At 39.4% G+C, this 24908-nt stretch overlaps 2 protein-coding genes across 4 annotated transcripts in view; both read left to right on the top strand.

The window, feature by feature from the left end:
• LOC145440866 (uncharacterized) overlaps positions 1-9752 on the top strand; it is a 194380-nt gene extending 184628 nt beyond the window's left edge. Inside the window, exons 1-9 of one of the 3 annotated variants that reach the window (XM_080318633.1) lie at positions 74-529; positions 1310-1410; positions 2721-2951; positions 5104-5255; positions 5316-5767; positions 7063-7164; positions 7479-7534; positions 7631-7797; positions 9449-9752. In XM_080318633.1, coding sequence (XP_080174759.1) covers positions 384-529; positions 1310-1410; positions 2721-2951; positions 5104-5255; positions 5316-5767; positions 7063-7164; positions 7479-7534; positions 7631-7797; positions 9449-9688 — 1647 coding nt within the window. In that variant the 5' untranslated portion in view covers positions 74-383 and the 3' untranslated portion in view covers positions 9689-9752. Of the gene's footprint in view, positions 1-73; positions 530-1309; positions 1411-2247; positions 2952-5103; positions 5256-5315; positions 5768-7062; positions 7165-7478; positions 7535-7630; positions 7798-9448 lie in introns of those variants that run through there. The other 2 variants (XM_080318634.1, XM_080318635.1) reach the window with 2 other exon arrangements.
• Positions 9753-13312: 3560 nt separating this feature from the next.
• LOC145440868 (adhesion G protein-coupled receptor B1-like) lies at positions 13313-24457 on the top strand. The gene is made up of 6 exons (XM_080318638.1): positions 13313-14980; positions 19439-19669; positions 20730-20879; positions 23279-23441; positions 23497-23597; positions 23963-24457. The coding sequence occupies exons 1-6, from the start codon at positions 14827-14829 to the stop codon at positions 23983-23985; spliced, it is 822 nt and encodes a 273-aa protein (XP_080174764.1). The 5' UTR covers positions 13313-14826; the 3' UTR covers positions 23986-24457.
• The last annotated feature ends 451 nt before the right edge of the window (positions 24458-24908 follow it).

The following is a 24908-nucleotide window of genomic DNA, read 5'->3' as shown; positions in this document are numbered from 1 at the left end:
CAAGAAAGTGAGTGAGGATCAAGCTATTGCCAATCGATATGGGGATTTTACTGCGTATGAGATATGCAATCAAATGACCCCGACGCCACTTCATGCGAAAAAGAACTGCACCGTTATATGTAGGTTAATTTGATGATACTATTGTTTTCAAGTTTACGACCCCGCTGTGAAATATCTCTTGCCGATTGTGTCTTCCTCGCACCAGCTTGACATTTTACATTTTGACCTTTTATAACCTCCATTCTTCCCATGAAGTCATTAGTTGGTAGGATCAGTACGAGCTTGAGCGCATTTTGATGGTTTAAATCTCTATGCTAGCAGTTTGCCTGGTTTTCTTACGTCTTGAAGTAGATTGATACGCGTGAATCAACGTCGGTTTTCTAATGATACGGCCAATCCTTTCGGGCAAAAATAGCCTTCACGGATTTCGTTGCCCAGCGATCATTACGCTGCCATGTCGCGCGGATTCCAACAGCAGAAAATGGAACGGATGCGTAGCTTGTTTGCTGGAAAGTAACGGATTTTTAAGGTAAGCATCTGTATAATCGGACACTGAGTTTCGACAATACGTTACTATTGCACTACCTGTCGACAGCGTGATGCAAAATCTTTTGAAGAGGTTCAATGTGTACGGTTTAACTCCCATATCTTATTTTAAATGAATATGGGTGGTTTCACTAAAACAGCTATGTCACATTGTATAACCAATGGAATATAATAATGTAAATTACAACAGCCTAGATAGTGGCGCAAGGCCTAACAAACTATATTTAACGAGCGCCCATTTTTCAACGCCCGACACATTACGTTAGGAATAAATTATATATGTTTAGGAATATTATTTTTCACCTGAGAGGCGTCACTAATCTTCAAATACAATATCCACTCAAGATTGATGCTGAGCAATCTAAGGCCATAAATTCTGCTATTGGCAAACATATGTTTCTAATCCCGCTTGTGTTCACACTTTCATTTGTGTGCCTTGGAGTCGACTTTTATCAAAATACACCATCCAAGGTTGTGTCAACTAAAGGAGTTGGTGTACTATCTAAAATTAGTACATTGAACGCTTTCTTATTCGAAATTTCATGCTGGTGCCGTCATGTTTGTGACACGATTGTTGATATACAATGTTATTTCCCAATTATCTACTATAGTTGCTGACCATCACCACTGACGAGTGTCAGCCGAAAATATTCGGATTCATTTCAATATGAATATACTATTCAAATACATTATTACGCGTACCGCGTTATCCATGATGTTGGTAGTTGGTATATTAAGGGTCAGACACATTTATCCATCTTAGGCTCCGGGAATGTGAAGGACGTCTCCGCCCCTGTGAAACTCCATTTGTACAGCTTCCTGTCGCGAATAGGATCCATTCACGATCGGATTTAGACAGCAGACGTAAGTATACTCTCGATTTTTGCAGGGAATTTCCAGATATGGAAATGGGTCCGTGGACATATGAGCATGCGACATTACAGCATGCGAGACTTCGGCATGCGACAATTTGGCATGCGACACATGAGCATGTGGGTTAAATTACGGGTTAGGGGTAGGTTAGGGTTGGATTTATGGTTGGGTTAGGGTTAGGCTTTAGGTTAGGTTAGGCTAGGTTAGGTTAGGTTAGGCTATGTTTCGGGTTAGGGTAAGTTTTTGGGTTATACAGTCACATGCTGAAGTGACGCATGCTGATGTGTTCCATGCTGAGCTGTCGTTTTCCATTGTGTCGCATGCTCATATGTCGGGCAACCATGGAAATGGGTGGTTTGACCCAATCTGTAATTGATTTGACTCCTTTCGTACTTACTACGTGGTTTGAAAATCTTGTGGTGATGTCAGATTTTTAAAATTCTATCAGAAACTGTTCAAAGCCCTAATAGGGACATATACAATATGCATGTATATCAATAATAATACAACAACCAGTCGCGTGTAACCTCCACCACAGAAACAATAGCATCCACATCATATCGGTAAAATATCGACTCTAACTGCATGGAAGCGACCACCGCAATTGCTCAGCACTAAGTTCAACATGAATTTTCGGCATGATCGCGCAGCGCACGTCCCTTGAAGTGTTGTAGTCAGACTGGGAACTGGTAGTGGTGAGCCACAAGAGCATTTGGGACGGATTATATGGTTGGATATAGTCTTGATCCGATTCAAGGTTGTGCCCACGTCGCAAGGTTAAGAGCAACATGTTTTGACTTGAGTCAAGTCGAAACATGTTCAGTTCAGTGTTCACTTTGTCGTCGAGTCAACGAGAGGTGGGTTACTGTGTGTAATGTTGTCGAGCTTAGCCGTCCGCGTCACCGCATGGCTAACACTAAAATTATATATCAATGTCGATTATTTGCTGATAAGCGATTATGAAGAATTCATCGTATCTCTGATGCCAGACAATTTTCCAACTAGAACGTAAAGGAAGACCATATTTCCAGCGATCCAGTGGTGGTATAGGCAAATTAATTAACTAATATTGAATCGCTCAGCATCCAATGACCAACACCATGGCAAGATTCAGTTGCGCTACCAATTGATTGTCTTTAAAATGTCTTTTTACTACGTCACATTCCGTAATTGTATTTCCATAACTCACGTCTTGAGCTGCTTATAACTAAATTAAGGTGATCTCCAATGAAACTCGGTCACGGGATATTCTCAAATAGACAGAGGATAGATGTTTCATGCTATATTCTATATTCATCCAGATCATGCAGCGGGTAAGATACGCGCGCCAAGAAGATATTCTCCGTGTCGCATTACGGCTCCATATTCAAGAAGGCCAATTGCTCGGGAACCAAATATGCTTGGTACTGGAACACGCAGGCATCCTTTGTATTCCGGGAACATCCCAGCGTGTCGGGAATTCTCAATTCATGACCGATGTCCTCAAAGACAATCTCGCATCAGACGATTGGAGACAAACATACACAAAAATGGTACCCCTTCATTCTTTTATTAATTACTACCTGATCAGGTTCGGAGCTTAATACTTATTAGGCTCTTTTGATTATATTACGACCACTATCAAGTCGTTTCGGTGTCAAAATGGTCGCGAATGGCAGTCGATTTGTAACTTCTGTATTCGGTGGTACCGACTAATCCAAGTGATTTACCCGGTGATTATGAAATGATTGCCTGAATTATTATTATGCATATGTATGATGGTGTGACATGTACGTTTACGTGTATGAGTACTTATGTACTTTGAATTGTTATGTAAGCCAATTAGCACGTCTGAAGGGTCACAGTTGTAACTGCTCTGCTGCAGCCGTGATTGTCTGCATGGATATCGTATTATGAACCGACAATTCACACCGAGGTATGTTATCTTTGGAGCTTCCACTTCTGAGACAGTAATTACTGCACTTGGGAACAGTGTCACCTATCGGTATGTGGATGATTTTACAAAGCTAAAGCAATATGATTCTTTATTGTCCTTCTGGTGCACAAAATGAGTTCTTGATATCAATTCCGAAGATTCCTACACATTGAGGTCAGATACCTAATGTGGTAACAGTTCGGAACACATGCAGTTGGAGGCAGGCTTCGATAGATTTTTATATAGGTTCTATGAAGTGTACTGATTGGTGGCATTAATGTAATGTCGTTAGTAGTTAATATGAACTCTACCGAAAGAATGTTCCTGATACGAGGATGTATAGGTTTCGAATGCTTGTTATAAATGTAGTGTATACTGGAGCTCATATTCAGCTATTCCGGCAATTCTTCTTTTGTTGTAAACACATTTTCATCACTGAAAATCTTAGCCAAGTTCGTGTCTTTCGCCGCGTTCTAATTGATTGCATGCTTTGCCGGTAAATAGCAACTTTGAGAGAGAAAGAAAGATTGAAAATTACATCGAATCATTCAATTTCAGGCCATGCCATTGACCGAAGAAACGAGGGAAATGTAGATTACGGTGACATATATGGTCGCAAGGTATAGTGAGCAATCTGAGCATCCATATAATCAGTATGAAGGCAAATGCTAATGAACAGTTGAACACCCCTTGATGCTTTGAACGGTCATGATAGTCGAATGGAACTGGTCAGCGGTCATCCGTGCAATCGCGTATCTCACGTTATTACGTCCTCATCTACATTATCTTTCTTAAGAATTAACGGCAGGCGCTATTACTACGTCAACTATAATCATATTTTCTGGCGAATTGTCGTCATTAAGATGCAGCGCGCACCTGCTTTACGAAAAGTTTAATTAGGATTTGCAGACTGTTACATAACACTGTAATTAATGATGATAATAATAGACGGGATACTGAAATTAAGGAGGAACGAATGGTTATATAATGCTAGTCACGCAGTTTTATGTCGGTAAGGTGTCGAATGCACGACAAGGCAAGATGTTACTTTCAAGTGCTAGCTGACGTCCGCGATTTATAATTTCCGAGAGTAAATGGTTCCCTTGTCGAGCTTGCGGAGCGGTCCGACGCGTTTCTGTTCCGGTATTTGGATCGTGTCTCCGATTCCCCATGCATCATATACCTTACACAAGCTACCACATACATTTCTACAATACATATTATCCAACTTCGAGCAGAATTGTAGTCCAAACAAGCGTGAAAGATAATTTACATATAGTCTATATAGCATGCATTGTATGCGCAATAAATCTTGAGTTTTTGTGGCAATACGGTTGGGATCCAACTGCAAATGTTGGTAACGTAACTGTTTTGTTAACGCGGTACCATATATTAGGCTTACCATACGTCCTCTTTTAAGAGGATTTGTCCTCTTTTTTGACTTTTTTGAAAGTGTCCTCGGAGGACGCCCTTTTGTCCTCTTTTTTAAAAATTTAGGTCAGATATAGAGGAAATTGCGAGTGATATGCCACAAATTGGCGCAGAAGTGAAGCTCCGGCGGGTATTTCGGAGGAAAAAGCGGTGATTTCAGCTCTGAGCGAAATGAAGACCTTTTTTTTTTTTTTTTTTTAGTCAACCGATCATGAAGCGGGTGAAATTTACCAGTTTTTGAGAATTCATCTCCAGTTTTGTATGTCTGAAATTTCTGAAAAAGTGTCCTCTTTTTTCATTTCCGAAATATGGTAAGCCTACCATATATATGCTTGCAGATTGCATAAAATCAGTTAGCCAGTTCGAGAATATCCGTCCCGCCACAAACCACTGCAACAATATGTTACTCATCGAGTCCGATCGGAACACAAAGAAAAAGAGATCTCCAACCCCGCCACCTACGCAATATCGCACTACCAAGTTGTATGAAGTAACTATAAAATGCTCACTTTATTCGGTGCAGAAATAACGAAATTAATTTTGGTTTCAGCGCAGCGAGTTCCATACCCGCCAGACCCCGCTGGCCGTAGGAAATGATGCGATCCTGCAATTATTATCAACAAGCAGAAGGTTTGGCTCCATTGGAAACTTGAGTGCTTGCCGAAAAGTCGGCAAAAGTACCAGGATCGTTACCGGCATCTCGAAATTACTGTCAAAATCTCACAAAAAAGGCGTAGGCCGCGGGGATGATGCTAAAACGAGTCGTCTTGTCTGCGATTTGAATGTTCACGATGAAGGCAAAGAAAACGGAAAGTCGCAATCTGCTTTGGGGAATATTCATACTGCACCGGACATCAAGTCTTCTCCCGCGAAGCATCTTATAGCGCAGCCTAAGACTAGATTACCTCGAAATGAGAGTGGCGTATTCAACAGCGCGGAACCATGTGACGAAATACATCTGTTCCCAATCAACGACGCAGCTGGTGATTCTCATTTCATCTGGTAAGACATATTTGAATTTCCTATACATTGTATTTTCATTTATTGCCTTTAGCGCCCGATCTAATTCAGACCACTCGGTTTCTGTCACACGGTATTAGCCGCACAGTCCATATACTTCTATATTATACAATGCATATTGTCCAGCTGTTGAAATGCATTCGATCACACACGTAAAGGAGTGTGTACCGAACCCTTATTTTACACGCGACACAATTTTACACATGGAAATTTATTTATTGTGTCTACCGTTTTACGTAAAGTACGGTATATTGTAGGGATGGTGTGAACCTCTGAAAGGTTCAGGTTCGTGTGAACGCGAACCTTTTTGAAAGGTTCTGTGTGAACGCGAACGTGAACCTCATGACGTCACGTGACGTCATATAGCTAATTCTAACCCTACATTTCAGTGAAGTGATAGTCACGATACCTACCCACGACTCGCCCCACACAATGCCACAATGCTGAAGTACATATTGACGGTTTAAACGTCGCCAAATGTATCCACTGGGGCAATCACATGATATAATAATCCCATAAAATCAAGAACTTCCGTCGCTTTGTCAATATTTTCGACGAGGATTTGCAAGGGAATATTAGCTTACGCCTTAACATTGTATAGACCAGACCGGACAATGTATTCGGCGCCTGAGTACTGCTACGTCGGATCATACGAATATTGCAGGCCTGGGCGGGCAGGCCCGGTTGATATTGAGCGGAGTGTAAAATGAGTTTCTATAATCGCTGCCGGTAATATCCCATTACCAAGTTATACAGCAGTAGCCAGCACCGCAAACGAACGGATTTGGTTTTTATGATACAATAAACATAATGAAATCAAGATTGATCCCGTATATTTCGAGCCAACTTTTGTAACAAAGCAAGCAAAATTTCTGAGATTGTCAAGGTGCATGCTCGTATAGTGTTGAGTTTTTATGCTGCCAACGCCATGCCTAGAGTGTCCCGCAGTTGAAATGCTGTAAATTTCAACCAAAGATGATGTTATAATGAAGTGAAAGTTGTAATATATGAAAAAGGTTCACAGTGCAGAACCTACCAAGGTTCGTTTGTGAACGTGAACCTCTAAATTTCGGAGGTTCGCACACAGAACGCGAACGTGCACCTCACGTTCGCACCATCCTGGTGTCCAGATCAAAATATGAATCCCGTTTATAGTGAGCCTTTATAGTTGAGCTCATCTCGAAAAGCAGCTTATTTGTAGAAAAATGGCGCCTGTATCTTAGCTGCGGGGAAGATAAAGTTACCTCGTTTTGAACTTTTCATCGATATATTTTTAGGGGACAAACGCAAGAAAACGGGGATTCACCAAAGGAGAGACGTAAAAGTTTACTACCGACGACAAAACTACCGAAAGAGTCGACTCTCGAAGAAGTCTCTGGGTATAGGAGGCATTTATTTGTGATACTTGCCATTATCAATCTTCATGGCATTTCAGAGCTCAATTTTGGATTTCATATTTAGCTTGCTAACCGTATATAGTTCAAGGTCATTCACGTGACGGTATAGCTAAACCCGAATGAATTACATCCTTTAGTTTGTTAGTATATAGATTGTAGATTACTGGCGTGTGGCAAGATGCTAACTTTATAACTGTCACTTCCACGAACGTCATAAAAACCTTCCCTTGAAGTTTCATACATTTCTAATAAAAGTATACTGTTTTCGATAAAATTTAAATGAATGTCAATTACAGGTTGGCGGAGCTTATTCATGAACCGCGCAATTTGAGAGAATTTCTATCAGTAAAATGTAAGTACTTCGCTTCATGCCATCGCAGATAACGACACGCGCCGACACATGTTTAAGTCTACCGCGCTTCGAGTACTAAATCCGTATATTTGCTAGATTTGACTTGGTACTTCCGAAAATTTCTGCTGTCGGAGTTCAGCGAAGAAAACCTGGACTTCTGGCTCGAGTGTGAAACGTATAGATCGAAACCCACTACTACGAAACGAAAACGGCTCGCCACCAAGATCTACGAAAAGTATATCAAACCGGATGCCTTACGAGAGGTCAGTCAAACTTATGTGTATGGTTGGTTAGATGTTCAATCCTCCAGCCAGCATTGATTGTACAATACCTGACTGCCGCCTTGGTCACGGTGGAATTTGGAACTTTAATACCTAGTTCGTGGTACAGAACTTATTCGAGTTATAACAAATGCATTACGGTACTGCAATGCATGTTGTATTGAAAAAAACTGTGAATTGAGTACATATATTTATAGTAAATTGATAGCGAAACGAGAGACTTGACTTTCGCCACTAATCGGATTATTATCGAGTTGACCCATCCCAGTTTCTATAAACAAAAACAGTTTCTGTATAACTTACAAATCTATCGTCAGTTTGCTTTGTTTTGTATGTCGTCTGTCTTTTCTACCTGTAGCGTATCTATTGTTGTATCGTACTGTGCAAAGATTGTTGTTGGCATACTTTGTTGTCATACTTGGCCATCTTGCTTTCACTTTTGAATCTGTTACAATACATAGGTATACCGATATCTAGGGCCGCTCAAAATTGAGAACTTGAGTAATTCAATTTTAAATCGAGTATATGATTTTCAGTCAATAAGTTTTCGATTACCGCTTATTATGAAGTCACAACAATACGTAAGGTCGATTATGTAGCCTACCTATTATGCAACTACAAATAATATAATGCCATTTCTAATCTCATTAATGACTATCTGGTATTTTTTCGACCATACCTATTTCATTACACTTTGTGTCAATGCTATGGGTTGATTACAAATTCCCACTTCCAGGTAATTTCCACTGACTTGCGTAGCTTTGCACTGTGTTTCATGTGCGGCGCAACGGCCAATCGAGGCTTACAGCCCATAGTGGGAAATGGTGTCGAAACTATAATTGTCGTTGATAACGTAACTTTTAATGGCAATGGGCGTATAATTTCAGCGCTCGAATCATTAGAATTGATACTCGATTCAGATTCGAGTACTGGAATCAGTGTGCCCAGCCCAACCGATAACTCATGATAAGAAGCACCCGAAAAGTGTTCGCGTTTAAATTCATGCATTCTTGCAATGGATGGTGAGATGAAAGCAATCGGACCTCGAAGCAATCTTCAAGATCTGTACCACGAATAAGCTAGTTGATCGGACTATTGAAGACACTATTGAAAACCACATTCGTGATTCTACATACAGACGTAATCACGCTACTGAAGGATTATTTGTATGTTAAAACTCCCAGAGCATAAACTGTGGACCATTGTAACCATTCATTGAGTAGGCTAACTTCGCTAGTATCTGCTGCAAATATATTCTAAATAGGCAACCGCAGAATACAAATTGCAGTTACTATCATGTATGTTGTATATAATGAATACAGAAGTATATAAAATAATATATATCGCAATGGCGGGCACAATAAATCAACTGTGACAGGAGCTTTGTATATATCTATAATATCAACCTATGCTTAATATTGTTATGGCGTCACAATGTTCCAGGGGTGGTCGAAGTTCAACTGAGCGTGACCGTATTATGTGTACAGGTTTTCTAAAAAAGCGTGTGTTACCAGTACCACTGCCAAAATAACAATTATTTTTCACGCACTGCGTTTTAAAACGTCATCATCTCGCGTAAGGGAAGGTTATGAAACTCTGTCCCATTAGTCACAATTTCTGTTTTTTTTTTCAGGTTAATTTAACGTTGCAAATTCGAAATGAAATTGAAGGAAAGCTCGCCAGTCCAGATGCGACTATATTTGATGTGGCTCAAACGCACGTGTACGAAATGATGAGCGGTGGATGCTACAAACGCTTCCTCACATCGGATATCTACGATGATTTAACGAAGAGCTTCCCGGCGTCAACTTCAAATCGTAAAAGACATTCCTACATATACCGGAGGTTATCAAACAAGAAGTTGAAACTTTGAATTTATTTCTTTAGTTGGGCTATTTTGGAATATGAGATCGGCAATATATATTTGTTTCTGATTATCTGGTTGTTTAAATTGATTTACCGAGTTCTGTATAGGCACTTAGGCCAGGAGTGGGCAATTATTTTTCCCCGCGGGCCAAATGAGAAGCAGAAATATGTTGGCGGGCCGAGTAAGAAATGGTACAATATCCAGCGTATTGATTTTATTTCTAAATTGGAAGCAGTGAATTGCACGAATTGGTGTTCAGTGGATGTGTTGATATTGAGAATGACAAAGTTATGGTTAATTACCCAAAAAATATTTATTTGCCGTAATATTTTGAAACAATGTTAAACATGATACATTTTAAACTCTCTTTAAACCCCTATCCGCGTTTTTCTATCAATAAATTCACATGGCCGAAACAACCCGTCGTCATCCCCCAAAACTTGGTTGGTCTTGGGCTCCCCTTAGAGTTCTACACCAAGATCCTGGTGGCTTCGCCCGCAGACCAGCCCCAATCGATATGCACGATGCCTGAGATGTCTTGTATACACTAACTGGAAACGTTTATGCCCTAATCGCGCCAAGCGCGGAATTTTTTCATGATTCATGATTCAATCGGTCAATAATATAGGTAATTGCAAATATATTGGTATATTTTTAACCTCTCTCAGCCACGTCGTGGCCTACTCAGTTTTACCGCTGGAGCTGAGTGAGGTACTGTCTTGGAAATATTTGGGAGGGTCCGTTGGTGTAATTACTTCGTTGCATGTTGTTATTTCGTGACCTCCCGTCTGCTATGTGAAACGATGTTGAAATCATCAAGGCGTATACCCAACTAAAAAGACGCACCCGATTCCCGATTGCTATTTCTTCACTGGCAAATATTGCCTATGGGTAATTGGACTCCGTGGTTTTCGGTCAACATAAGGGCTGTATTTTTCAGCTAGGGTTTTCTCGCTGTCGAGCTTTTTTTCCCTTTACTTAGTTATTTTGATCAGCAGTTGCAATTTCAGTGCCTTATCGGAATCCCGTGTTGGCCTAAAGTTCTTTTATCTTGGTGCGTCGTGGCGCGGTAATATGGCTAACGCTGAAATGCCCAATTCTAAGAACCATTGATATCTAAATCACGCGGAGCGCGAGAAAATTTTAATGAAGTTGCATCAATTCTTAAAAAAATAACCTGAATTTATTTTCATTCACGAATTAATTTTTGGCATCTGTCGAGCTCGCCACCCAATTAGGGGCTTGGGGTGCCGGAGGATAATATATAGCTTAATCGTCTTGATAGCTGGTTTCCGAGAAGTGTGCAGCTTGCCGAAACGGCCTCGTTGTTTAGCCAAGGTTGCAGTTATTGACCATCTTTGAATTTCAACATTCGGCTTTCTGTTTTTGACATCCTTTATGGGAGGTAATATATTCTTAAAAATCATGGGCACTAATTTACTTCTTTCGTGAATTATGGATTTTGATACAAATCACGAATCAATTTGAGACACAGATCGTGTAATGCGTAATGTGACAATGGCAACAAAGAAGGTTTTGTGACTTCTTGGGACTTGTGACTAACGGTACAATTTGCTACATTGACGTTACTTTGAATCTGGATTAGGCACACTCTTAGAAATATTCGTTGATTTACCCAAATTATACTGGTAAATTTGTCCCGTCAGTTATATTAACGGTAAATGCCCGTTCAATTAGTATTCCAAATTTACCGGTCTCAGAGTCGTAAAACTGCTGCCAGGACCAGAACAGTAATTTGGCATAGAATATTTTCAACAGTGCATGTAAGGTACGTATAGACTGCGTAATCCCGGTATGTTCATAAACAGGCTTGATAGTAAACGAATTTCCGGTTTAGTTTATACATTGTATGGTTTTAGTCCACGCAGCAACATTAAAAAGTAGGTTTGATATTTTAAATTTTAAATTTCAAGCAACCTTTCGCTGGCCGCACAGAATCGCTCGGCGGGCCGCACTTTGCTCAAGCCTGACTTAGGCAGACAGCATGCAGTCACATACATATTCCGCGATACCGGGAATTTACTGTTTGCAATATAGATATGCACATTGCACATCGCCCTATCTACATATAGTCGAATAAGCCCAATTGGGACACCGGATAACCCGGACAGTCGCTTAGTCTGCCACAATACTCGGAAACAGGACAAAGGTCAAAGTTGGGTGCGAAAAATTCCTGTTAATGCGGACAATTCTAGACTTAATTGGAACATGGGCTCACCATTCTCATCGTTAGGATACGACACAATTAGCGGTGCTTCGTTTGTTTTAACACAATATAAAATAGTGAAATAATGATTTTGGTTAAATAATGCTGATCCATGCAGTAACAATCGACTCGTATAAGAGCGTACGACCCCACCGAATCATTTTATTTTATGGGTTTAGTCTTCTGTTAGCGTTGTTAGATTTTACATAAGTGATTTTCCGTCCCGCTAAAAGCCATTAGCTTTTAATTCCTATTGTTTTGGGGATACTTTTGTCAGTTGAGAATATTCGTTCAGGGTTGCCAATTGGCATAGTCTTGTATTTAATGAGCTACTGTACTGCTTAACCCATATATGTGCGTGTCACACAGTAAAACAACTAAACTGATGATATAACTCGGGTGTGTTTTGTAGGCAACAATCCATACCAATTAGTACCGCGTTGTATAGGTTGAATTCATTTATTTACGCGAGAGTAGAGTAATACTAATGCTTTGTCAGCCTTTACGCATGGCCGTGAATTGAGAGGAATACAAGTGCCCTGATGAATCGTAGTCGACTGTCCTACAGCATGTTGTACAATTTTTCAAATCAACACTCCGCTTATTTGGTGTAAGTGTGGCGAGATAGCGTAGTGTAGGGTTACCATACGTCCTGAAAATGCGACAAAGATATTGGAAATCAGTACTGAAGTAACGTTCCGGCGGGAATTTTGGGAGTTGAGGCGGAAAGTTGACCTAGTTTTTTAGTCAACCGACTACCAAGTCGCGAAAAATCTACCATTTTTCCGGAATTTACTCCAGTATTGTAACTCTGAAAATTTTGAATAAGTGTCATCTTTTGACATTTCCAAAATATGGAAACCCTAGCGTAGTGGTACAACAACTACAACACCAATGGGCTGCGGGCTCGAGTCCGACCGAGGTCGACTCTAGAATTCTTACTCAAGTGCTGAAGGTTTATCTAGGCTCATCCTCTCCATATAATCCGTGTAAGCGGTGTCTTATAAAAGACTATAAGTGGGCTGTACTACAAGCCAGCAACTACGGAATTAAAATAAAAAGAAATAGGTCTGGTGTGAATGACCATAGTAGTCGATAAACCCTATGAATACCTCAAACAACAACAACTCCGCGCAATCTGTGGCACAAAAACGCTTTCCTCTATTTCTCATTCAGAGTGATTTTCTCTTTGCAGCATGCTTTTATTTGTTTCAGTAAGCCAATGAAACAATTTTATTATTAGACATGAACAAGTCATTTCAACTTCATTTCTGTCTTGTCATGGCATCGCAATCCTTTGTTTTGTGATACTGACGAAAATCTTCATGTAATGAGTTGCCTATGGCGCAGGTGAACAAGAGCTACGCTGTTTCCAAGGACCGCGTTATGTCAATAAATCACATTCACTTCAATCAGGTCTTAATTGCTAGAATTATAGTTACAGGATTTTGTTTGGTAACGTATTTGTTGCTTCAGGCAAAAAGTATTGTTTATTACGTTAATTTAATTATACCGTTGAGCTATGTCTATCGGATCGGAATTTTTGTCAAATCTGTTATCTATACGTTTGTTTCGAAGCCATTGTGACGCAATTTGTGACAGCGTATTGTAAGGATTGAAACAGATTTCAGATTCAGTACCAGAAGCGTTCAGAAAACCTCTTGATCCTTACCACCATACATCGGTTAATATAAGTAATTAAATTGGAAATAAGTTTTAGTTGCAGATACCTCTAGGTAAGATTTCATATTGTGCAAGATAGATAGGCTGATTTCAAACAGGGACGTTTCTCTAGTTCTATCTATTTATAGTGCCCGACAGATTTCATAGTTTTGAGTTGGTACTGACTCCACCGATGTAACGTACGTTTGCTGCTAAAGCTGACATCTCAGTGGAGATCAATATGTGACATATTTCAATTAGTGTAGTGCAGTGAACAGCAGCCTCGCTCCTTTTGACTTGGAACACTTGTAGGGGTGATGACTTCATTGGACCGGCCGCTATCGATCAAAGTTGACTGATACCGATATTTCTACGGCCGCGGATGTGGCAGGGCTATACAGTCAATAGCGGTTTATTTTTATTGCAAAATAGACGAATTTAATTTGAATGAAACAGACGATAAGTCACATATGTCAACTACGGATTTAAAGATATTCTATTCCCGAAAACTTTCATTGTGAAAAACAATGTTAAAGTGTCATATCAATATATTTTACACCATCATGCTTCAACGAAAAACCTGATAATTACTATAATGAGCACATTGCCAGACAATTACGAGACAGGATGGAAAGAACCTAGTAACAATTACAGCATGAACAGACTGGTTATACATTTGCAGCGTACGTGATGTTATTTCAATTATATTGCAGGATCAGATCATTTCACCGCTGTATACATCCAGGAATATATGTATGTAAACTTATTTAGATTTACACGCATGGTTATGTGGAACCAGTTAGAAAGAAGATATTCCTGTATAGACTAATGATATAGTTCATTCTTTAGCTGCATTTTTCGAATACTTTGAAGTATATTAATTTAGCTCTGAAAGAAATAACTTCTATGATTTTCTGTCCGCGACCTATACGAAAACTTGAAGTATTATTCTGTCGCCATTTTCAGATAATCAACTCTCTCAGCTACACACAAGTAGATAAATGAAAAATAACATATAATCCAGCAGTATGATCACCGTGTTGAGGGCTTGCGTTTGCCATAGCCGCTCACTATGAGTAGGGCATGAACCTATGTTGAATTTGAAATGTACAAAGATATTTCTGCTGTTTTGAAGGAAGGTCAATACACAACCGTTTTGAACAGAATATCACGAAACAAGTGTTGCCATGCAACGTGATATACAAATCTTAGTTTCAGATTTTACACATATTATAGGCCTAGAATTATTTACACCATGCTCATTGTTGTAGCCCATATAGTGTTAAGCAGCTGCACATTGATGACCAACGGAAATATTCTGCCATCTTCGTCACCTGCGATAAATGAAGTTACCGAAGCATTCGTAAGTCATTCCATGCAATCAACTGTACAAGACTTATTTGATAATGGTGAGCATAAATCCAGAAATTAGTCAATGTGGGATAAAAAACTGCCCGTGTGTCTGTACTGCCTATGGTCAATAGGGCAAGTTTTTGTTGCACTATACAATTCAAGATTCGCAAGATATCTGCTTTCGTTTCTTTCTGCGCTATTAAATCAACCATACGCAGTTGAACACACGTTTATGTTCTTTAGGTTTCAAACATACATGACAGCATTTCGTTGTCAGCTCTAGCAGATCAGTTAAATTCGGTACCTCCCCATTTCACGAAGGCCTGGCCAGATCGCCGAAAATCACTTTTTTGTCCGGTTCACACCAAGAAAACTACGCAATGCTGACATGATTTAGTTAGTCCATAAAACAAGTCAAACGTCATAACCCAAATATCCTAGGCTGCAAACTTGGCCAGAAAAGGTGACGCAAGCAGTAAAAATTTAATTTTTGGTGGTCTCGCCTGGGCATCTGTGAAATGGGATAGGACCGCAAGTTGAAACTACAGTGAATCGATCACGCGATCAATTAACATACAGCTCATGCACTGTCGTGGTTGACTGGGGTTATTGAACTTCTAACTTGCATGGATAACAGTGAGATATAGTTATTCCATCACATAGCTTCTTGTTAAGCAAATCCAAGAAAGAACCATGTCAGAAATAGTTTTATAGCATGTTTTATCAATCGCTCCATTATATTTTGCGCAATACTTTGCGCACTAAAAAGTTGCCTGAAAACATGGAAAAAGTGCAAAAAGCTGCACTATAAGATTTCTTTAAACAGCTTAATACATCATGCTACACATATTCTAAGTATTTAGGAAGCTCCCGAAAGCAGTAAAAAAAAGTTTTAAAGGTTGCAAAGACTTGCCCTACTGATCAGTAATCACAGTCCATCAGGTCATGGTTGGGGCTAGGCAAAATCGAGTACCTGAGTGATTCGATTCTGAATCACGTATTGTGCTTCGAGTCGAGTCGAGTATTCGAGTATCACTCATTATTACGAAATAACAGTATATAAGCATAAGTTGTCAAGGTTCAAATATGTTCCTTTTATGCCATGACAAAGAATATAATATCTGTTAGCCATCATATTACAGATATTTGATATTATTTCGACCCTATACCGACTTCATTTCACTTTGTGACAATGTTGTCGGAGGATCATAACTTCGGAAATGTGTTAATTCCGGTATCGTTCGTAGAGCTTTGTACTATATGTTTCGTATGCTGTGATACGGCCAATCAAGGTTTCAAGGCCTCCTCAGTGGAAAATAGTATCGAAACCATAATTCTCGTCGATAAAAGATATTTCAGTGGCGATGGGCTTTTAATTTCGGTACTCGAAAAAATCGGCTTTTGCTACTCGACTCGAATCATTAAAATACTTACTCGATTCAGATTCGAGTACTCGAATCATTGTGCCCATGCCCTCATGGTCAATTGCTCAAAGCTCATATACAAAACAATGGAGAAACTGAATTCACTGACAGAGTCAATTAACGGCATCCAGTGCTTTGCTTGAAGCGTCAGCTTATCTCCATCGACGAATTACCCTACAAAATTGTAAAATTGGATGATATACTGAAAAGACATGAAATTGCATCATTGGATCCGCTGCAGGGAAAAAGTTACGGAACTGTCGCGACAATTCGGGAAATTTGTTTGATTTGAATTCCTTCGATGAAGTAGCCTATCTGAGCTACTGTGATAAAATCCGATAAAACAAACTTCAGGACGAAAAATTGCGGGGAAATTTAGAACCATGTCTTGCGGAAACTTCTTGAAAATTGAGATGGCATTCCGGACCTTCCTAACTATATCTTCCAATGCCTCGTCACACGAGTTTCACGACGAAATTTTCGAGCGATATTGTCAAACCAAGAGTTTTGGTTCGGCTTTCAAACCAATATAATTAGTAGCCTACATCCATAGCTAGAATTTCAAGGCATATTGACGAATGAGAGTAGTTACGGAAACTGTGCTGGCTAACTTTAGATGACGCATTTAGCCTGATGCGCGATACCGATGAAGTTGAATCTCGCAACCGTAGATAGAAATTCTAACCACAAGAACGAAAATGGAATTGAACAAAGACAAAAACAGACTGCTATGATGATTACCAAGCATATGCTTCGTCAATTGGTCAGCATCTGAGTGAAAACCTTGCCTGTGCACAGCACTATGATGACAATATGTTCATTGTCATTGCGCGTGGTAGGTCTGTGTTTCATTTAAAAGTGTTGGAGTCTACTATTATTCAGTTGAGCAAACCTATTTTATGCAGACAAAAAGATTTCCTCTATAACCTACAAATTTCTCATTAGTGCGTGTTGTTCCGTGCGTGTAATTGTTTATTTACAAATTGTGCTGCTACTATAGTACCGTATGTCCGTATGGTTGCCAGTAAACTCGCCCCAAAGTAAATTCGGCCCGTCGAATTCGGCCCTCGGTCACTTTGGCCGTCGGTGAATTCGGCCGTCGGTAAATTCGGCCCTCGGTAAATTCGGCCAGGGCCAGGGTAACAATAACAGTTACAATACCATTACCTGACCTGAACCCTAACCCTAATCCTAACCTAACTCTAATCCTAACCTAACCCTAATCCTAACCTAACCCTACTCTTAACCTAACCCTAATCTTAACCCTAATCCTAACCTAACCCTAATCCTAACCTAACCTAACCCTAACCCTAACGCTAATCCTAACCCTAAACGTAACCCCTAACCTCCAAATCACTTGATACTATTATAATTATGTAATATAATACACAATATTAGTTATTAGTTATTAGGTTTAGGGTTAGGATTAGCGTTAGGGTTAGGATTAGGGTTAGGTCAGGTTAGGATCAGGGTTAGGTTAAGATTAGGGTTAGGTTAGGATTAGGGTTAGGGTTAGGTTAGGGTTAGGTTAGGGTTCGGTTAGAATTAGGGTTAGGATTAGTGTTAGGGTTCAGGTTAGATAATATTATAATTATGTAATATAACACACATTATTAGTTCGTAATACAATTTCACACAATGTTCTGCGAGGGCCGAATATACCGATTGAATTCGGCTGTCGGTAAATTCGGCCCCGTAAACATCGGCATATATATATACATATATATATTTATACGCATACCCTGTTCCCCAAATCACTTGATAATAATATAATTATGAAATTAATTCACATTAATAGTTGGTAATACATTTTTATAAAAAATTCTCCGAGGGCAGAATTGACCGAGTAACCGGTGAATTGACCGGTGAATTCGGCCGTCGGTAAATTCGGTCCCCGTGAATATCCGCGCTATCTCCCGTGATTACGCGATCTACGCATACCCTGACATCCAAATCACTTAATAATAGTATAATTATGTAATTAATTCATGTTAACGGTTGGTAATACATCTTAATACAATATTCTCGGTGGGCCGAATTTACTGATGTAATGGCCGAATTTGCCTGGGCCGAATTTACTTTTGGGCGAGTTTACTGGCAACCGTCCGTATGCTTCATAGTTTGTTATTGTTGCCATTGGTACAATGCGAATTTCATGGTTTGTGATTTTGATTGTTGCGTCATACTTTGCCTTTTTGGTTTTGCTTTTAAATCTGTTTAAATCCCTTTAGTGTGCCGATAACTCTTGAAAAGAGGCACCCGAAAAGTCTTCGAGTTAATAAATATTATTCTACAATGGATATTGTATTGAAAGCTATAAAAAAGAAAAGGATGACGCCTGCATGACACTGGTAACCATAATAACACAATGCCTCTACATTGCAGTGGTCGCATCCAAAGTAAGCTAAATCAATTCATCTGTAAGATATAACGGGGATTTTCCTGCCTGCGGCGGAACGTTGTACATGAATGACTGTGTGGTTGGAATTACTTAATCTTAATGCTTCATAATGGCATAGGCTACACGCGTCATATCAGGGATGTCAAAATATACGGTCTATCGGTTCGGTAAATGAAAAAATGCTTGTACTATCCAGCAGATTTCTGACAAAAGTTGGATTTTATATAAGAAATAATCTCAGGTAAATAATCCCCGAGAAAGTGAATGTCGAGTTCTCGACCCAGTTAACATGTCGCATTACAGCCGTCAGTCGACACTGTTGTATTTTCACTCAATCGCCACCATTAACATTTTGCTGCCTTATGTTTCACATTTTATTAACATTTTGATATGTCCGCAAATTTTGATATAGATTTAGTAAAGCATACCCTGAATCACAATTGCTGCGAAAACACAATGATAATATTTATTAACTTTGTTGCCTGGAATACAGCAGTTGAATGGTATTACTGATTATAGTAGAACTAAACTCGTCAACTGTAGCTCGATGATCAGGTTTGAATATTTTCATGATAGAAACTATATGTTGAGAAATCCCTAATTAACCACAGCAAAATGTCATCATGATAAAGTTATTAACATTGTACACGCCTATACACGGGACGTAAACAATGTTGGGCTTTTCGCAGATCACGAATACGGGTTCACGGCCTGGTCGAAATTCGGACGATGCTCCAAACTATGTGGCGGTGGTAGACGGGCCAGATCGCGGTCCTGTCTGAATTCAACTGCGGAGCGAGTGGTTATGGAAAAGTGCTATGATCAACTGGCGACGGGTACTTACGACTTGTTCACCGTCGTTGAGTACGGAAAAGAACTTTCGGAAGAGAATGAGGAAATTTGCAACGAGCGCGAATGCCGTGAGTTTTCCATATGATTTAGCACAGGTGTCATGGGGGGTCAGGGGTCAACACGTAGCCTGTCATATTTGGCCACCCGCAATCTGATTTTAGATTTCGGAAGAACGCTTAGTAAAGTGTTTGAAATGCTTAAACTAGTTTCAGTTTCAAAATATTATTATTATTGTTGTTGTTGTTGTTGTTCAATGTAAGCTATTCTCCTGTGCCCAACATCCTCAGCAGCTGAAACATCTTTGGCGATGGCAAGGCCGTGACGCTTACGAAACGACGGTGGCTTCCCGACAAGATCCAGAGTGTCTTTCAGCTCGTATAACGTTACTCGCTAAGTTCCAATATCGATTCCTTGATAACTGGAAAGCGTTGTCGGGTACTGAGCACAAGTCATAGCTCAGAATAAAATGAAATTGACGATCATGCTATTTGTTGTCGTGTTTGTATTTCATTGATATAAATCTGTTTCATTTGTGTTAACTAAGCATTACTCATATCAGAGAGCGCAGCTTTGTACTAACGTAAGTTTTAAACACGTGGTTGCTAAACTGTGGGGTCTATTTGGTCCCAATATGACATTCTTGTCGCCCGCGGCCTACGAAGTTTGAAAACTGACCCTCGACCCGTTTTGATTCGGCGACCTCTTATCTAGTATATATATATATATAGAATTTGTTTGGCTCCGTAACTGCCATTTATATTTCAAATTTTGCGGCGCAACCTGAGGAAATCAGTATGATTGAGTTCACAATACGGACACTAGCATGCAGTTCATGCAAAAACTCCAAATACATTGTTCTTTCTTCATATTATTGTACTCTCAAGAATCCATACTCAAGCTTCAAATTCTAATTTTAAATAGGTTTCTTGTCATATCGTCATTCCAAAACCCAAACCGGGACTCTAGATTCACTTCCTATACCATCATCAACAATTCCTATAGTCGAAGTATGTCCAATGTCGGACCATTCCCTAATTCCCTGTCTAAACACTTCCTCTTCATTCCCAAGTGATATCATAGACGAGGGTTCGCGGATGATACGGTTATAGGTATATCATTCATTTTCAGAAACGTCAGAATGGGAAGTTGTGACGAGATGCACGCGTGAATGTGGCGGCGGGACATTGACCAAATTCAGAACTTGTCTCGATTCTACGGATCAAAGCGAATGCAATTTCCAGAGCAAAAAGTTAGATCCTTGCAATACCGCTGCTTGTTGTAAGTAACAGGCTTGATGGTGTACATTAGGGCTCTTCAAAAATGACTTTTTTTCTCAAATCGTACTGGCTACTTGATAAAATTGTTAGGTTATCTAATTTAAGCCTACACACAAAATTTGGTTCAATTTCATCCAGTAGCCGCTTTGCTACAGGAGAATAAAGTTTCTATTTATTATGTAAAAGTAAATAATAAAAAATTTGAAAATTTTCTGTTCACCCCATGAAAGTGTTAGGCTGTCTATAGAAACGATGCTCACCAAATTCGGTTCAATTCCAACCACTGGAAGCGGAGTTATGGCCGTCGAAAAATTTGGATTTGAATAAAATAGTATTTACGGTGACCGATTCTTTGTTTATTTATTATAGCTGTGCTCACCGTAAATACTATTTTATTCAAATCCAAATTTTTTGACGGCAATAACTCCGCTTCCAGTGGTTGGAATTGAGCCAAATTTGGTGAGCATCGTTTCTATCGACAGCCTAACACTTTCATGGGGTTAACAGAAAATTTTCAAATTTTTTATTATTGACTTTAATATAATAAATAGAAACTTTGTTCTTCTGTAGCAAAGCGGCTACTGGTTGAAATTGAACCAAATTTTGTGTGTAGGCTTAAATTAGGTAACCTAACAATTTTATCAAGTAGCCAGTACGATTTGAGAAAAAGAGTCATTTTTGAAGAGCCCTAGTGTGCATCCTGAATGGCTAATAGAACTCCACTACTGTGTGTGACTGAGCTTTTTGAACCGGATACGTTGGTAGCGTTGTTCACTTTGGTGGTTATATGAGCCATCGTTGGCACTGAAGTAGAAACAGAAGTAACGCCGTAAATGTAAGCTGAGATACATATATAGCAGTAGAAAATAGCAAGTAGATTGAGTCGAGGTATCGCATACTTTTAGCGGGCACATAAACGGTGGCTTTACCTGATACCTTCGAAAATTGCATATGTATCTCCGTGACTAACGCAAATTGATTAATGATAGGACTACTGTAAGAAGTAGGATACCGTGATAGAGGGGATATTAGATTCATAAAACTGATGCAAACTAATACCAATGCTAATTTCAATTTTTCAAAATCAAAAATTGCAAAAAGTGAGTAGTTTTACTAAAACTGTGACAGTAGAAGTGGAAGTAGTCTACAAATTTAAGTACTTGAGTAAATTAGGAAAAACCAACTCAAGTAGGCTACTGTGAAAAGTAGAAGTACTTCGTTACTGATCATTTCTGGCTGTTCATGTTCATGTTCATCTATGCTCGGTTGCAATTTCACTATACAATATTATCAACCGAAGAATTTGGATCAACGACGTTATCTTACATTTCGCGACTTGTAGTGCAAATATAAATCATCTAGGCCAGTGCTCTTCAACTTTTCTTGGAGTGGAGCATCCTTCAACGTTGTAGCCATGACTCATGCACCCCTATCAGGTCAATATACATCAACTACGTGTGCCAACTAAAAACAGGTCGTCACAGTTTCATCTGTCTTTTAAATTGTAGGATATCGGTGTTTATACTGTTTAATATACGTTCACCGACTAAAACAAACAAGCTGTCGCTTTCATCTGGCTGCCAAATATTAGTCCATTACGGAGGCGCTGATTACTGAAATAAGATCGACAAAATCACGAGTTTCACCTATATAAACCACTAAACCACGGGTTTCAAGTGCAGTGCAGATTTAGAACAATAATAAAGTTGCACGATTAGCGGGCGAAAGTATCTTAGATGAAAAAGGTTTTCATAATATGGGATACTCAAGTCAGAGATGAGCGGATTTAATATTCAGTTCCGAAATTCAGATTTAACTGAAAACCCAAATTCAAATCCAGAATGGATTTTGTATCATGTCCATACCCCGTAATGATTAACATTTGTTTAAAAGTGGCATAGAATTCGAAAATTATTAAAAAAAACTTGTGTGTCGAAGTCCAAATTCAGCTGCAAATGATCGCATTTCCAATCCGATCCAAATCCAGCAAAAATTTTGAGCTCCGGTTTCCTCAAATCAAAATCAAAATCCATGCTCTATTGCTCAATGCTTATCCGTGACTGAAGTATACGAAGCAAATTTCAGTGCAGACCCCTGGTAGGTCAAGTAGAATTGTAAAAATATACTTGGGAAACAAAGCATAGGAGGTTAAACCAAATGGTCCCTATCTACCGCCCGAGCCAGCTATTAATTGAACAAACTATCCGCATGCACAATCGCGGGAGGAGCCGCTATACCTACAAAAGACTTGCAATGTGATTGCATGACAACCTGGACATTATTATGGGCCATTGAGTCATGGTGCGGAAATGACTTCGTAGTCGGTACACCAATTTCCCCTTATTCAACCAACCAACTTGCCATCTCTTAATTGCTTACGCTCAGTACTGCGCATTCCAGTCAGCGTCCAAGAATGGCAAAAATGGTCGCGATGCGCAGTATATTCTGATGTCGGAGAGACTTCCAGACAACGACAATGCAAGCCGAATGCCCCGCCGAACAGCGATTTATACAAAAAGCTTGATAGCCTTATGGCTACATTTGGAGGTATATCCGTGTTCGAGTGAGTACGATTCATTTTAGAAAAGGTCCCCTCCTAATTGGTGTTTAAATTATAGCGGACCCAAAACTGATGAGCAAATTCATTATTTTTCTCAATATCTCGGCTCCTGCTCGCGACTGCATCAGAAACGATTTTGCAGTGTAGAACCTTGTCCAGGTGAGCGTGATTTCTCGAATGTGCACCTAATTGTTTTTCTTCATAACAATGTGAAAATTTCGACAAAAAAAATTGCGACAACCCAACATTGATTTAATTATTTTTGTTATGCATAAATCAGTCTTCGCTAGAGACCTTTTGCACCACGGCAATTGATATAATATATAACCTTATATAACCTTTTCGATTCAATAAGTTTCACACCACGTGACTGCGAAGTTAAATCGGAGGATTTGAAAGCATCATTAATTCCAATATACAGGCGGTGAATTCAATTAGCGGGCTACATATGATTATCTCAATCATATTATCAATCTATCGAACGCAGATATATGAATCATTTTGTATATTGTGTGTTTACGCAGAGAACGAATTGTCAGAGTGCTGATCCTCTGCCATACTGGGATGTCTTGAAGAAGACCACGGATGGTCCATCGATGATTCGCTGATAAATTGAATACTTCTAACTAAGTTTATATACGTTGACAACGACAAAGACAAAATAAGGGGTACCCATCGCCATCAATTATTTTTGTATCGTGACGTCGTCTGTTTCCGGCAAGGTCGATCGGTTAAATTCTGATTTCATAACGCTTCATCTGTGCATGTGACGTCATATAGGCACTATAGCTTTTTATGAGAGCGTTCAGGGCGATAAAGGGTGCCTTTAATTTGTTCAGTGAAACTAATGAAGCTAATTAAAATCATGGTCATTATGAAACATTGGCAATCTTCAGAATCCAACAAAACTATTCAGCTCCTCCCTAATTCTGAATTTGTAATTCCAGATTCGGATTTCGATTTAATATATCCAAAATGTTGAACTAAGTTTAGAATTGAATAAAATTCGAAAATCGGCAGATCAGGAATCATAATAAGGAATGTAAATGCGTGATGTAAATTAACCTTGTCGCCAAAAGTCTATGTGTATACTAAAACTGCAACGACAAGTTAAACCGTGAGTGTGATGCGGGTGGCTGGCTACCTCTGAAACTTATTATTATTATCATTATTATAGTATAGACATAGCAATATCGACGGTTGCGGTGAACATGCCTTTAACATTTTGATGCAATTTTCTAATTTCCAAAATTACCTCGCAGGCCACACAAAACCTTCTCGCGGGTCACATTTGGCTTGCGGGCCACGGGATGTCCCCCTAATCTGTATCGCTAATAATAACGGTGATTGATGGTACATAAAAATCCTATTGAAAACCCTTTGAAAGCAACTGTTTTCATGATGAAGAAGTTAGATTCGGGGTCGGAGTCAGGATCATTTTCACAAACTCCGATTCCGACTCCAGTCAAT

Source organism: Botryllus schlosseri, chromosome 6 (assembly GCF_051294905.1).
Source record: "Botryllus schlosseri isolate E-star chromosome 6, Bs_hap1, whole genome shotgun sequence".
NCBI classification, from domain to species: Eukaryota; Metazoa; Chordata; class Ascidiacea; order Stolidobranchia; family Styelidae; genus Botryllus; species Botryllus schlosseri.
Note: the sequence above shows the minus strand (reverse complement) of the source record. Positions and strands in the feature narration are given on the sequence as shown.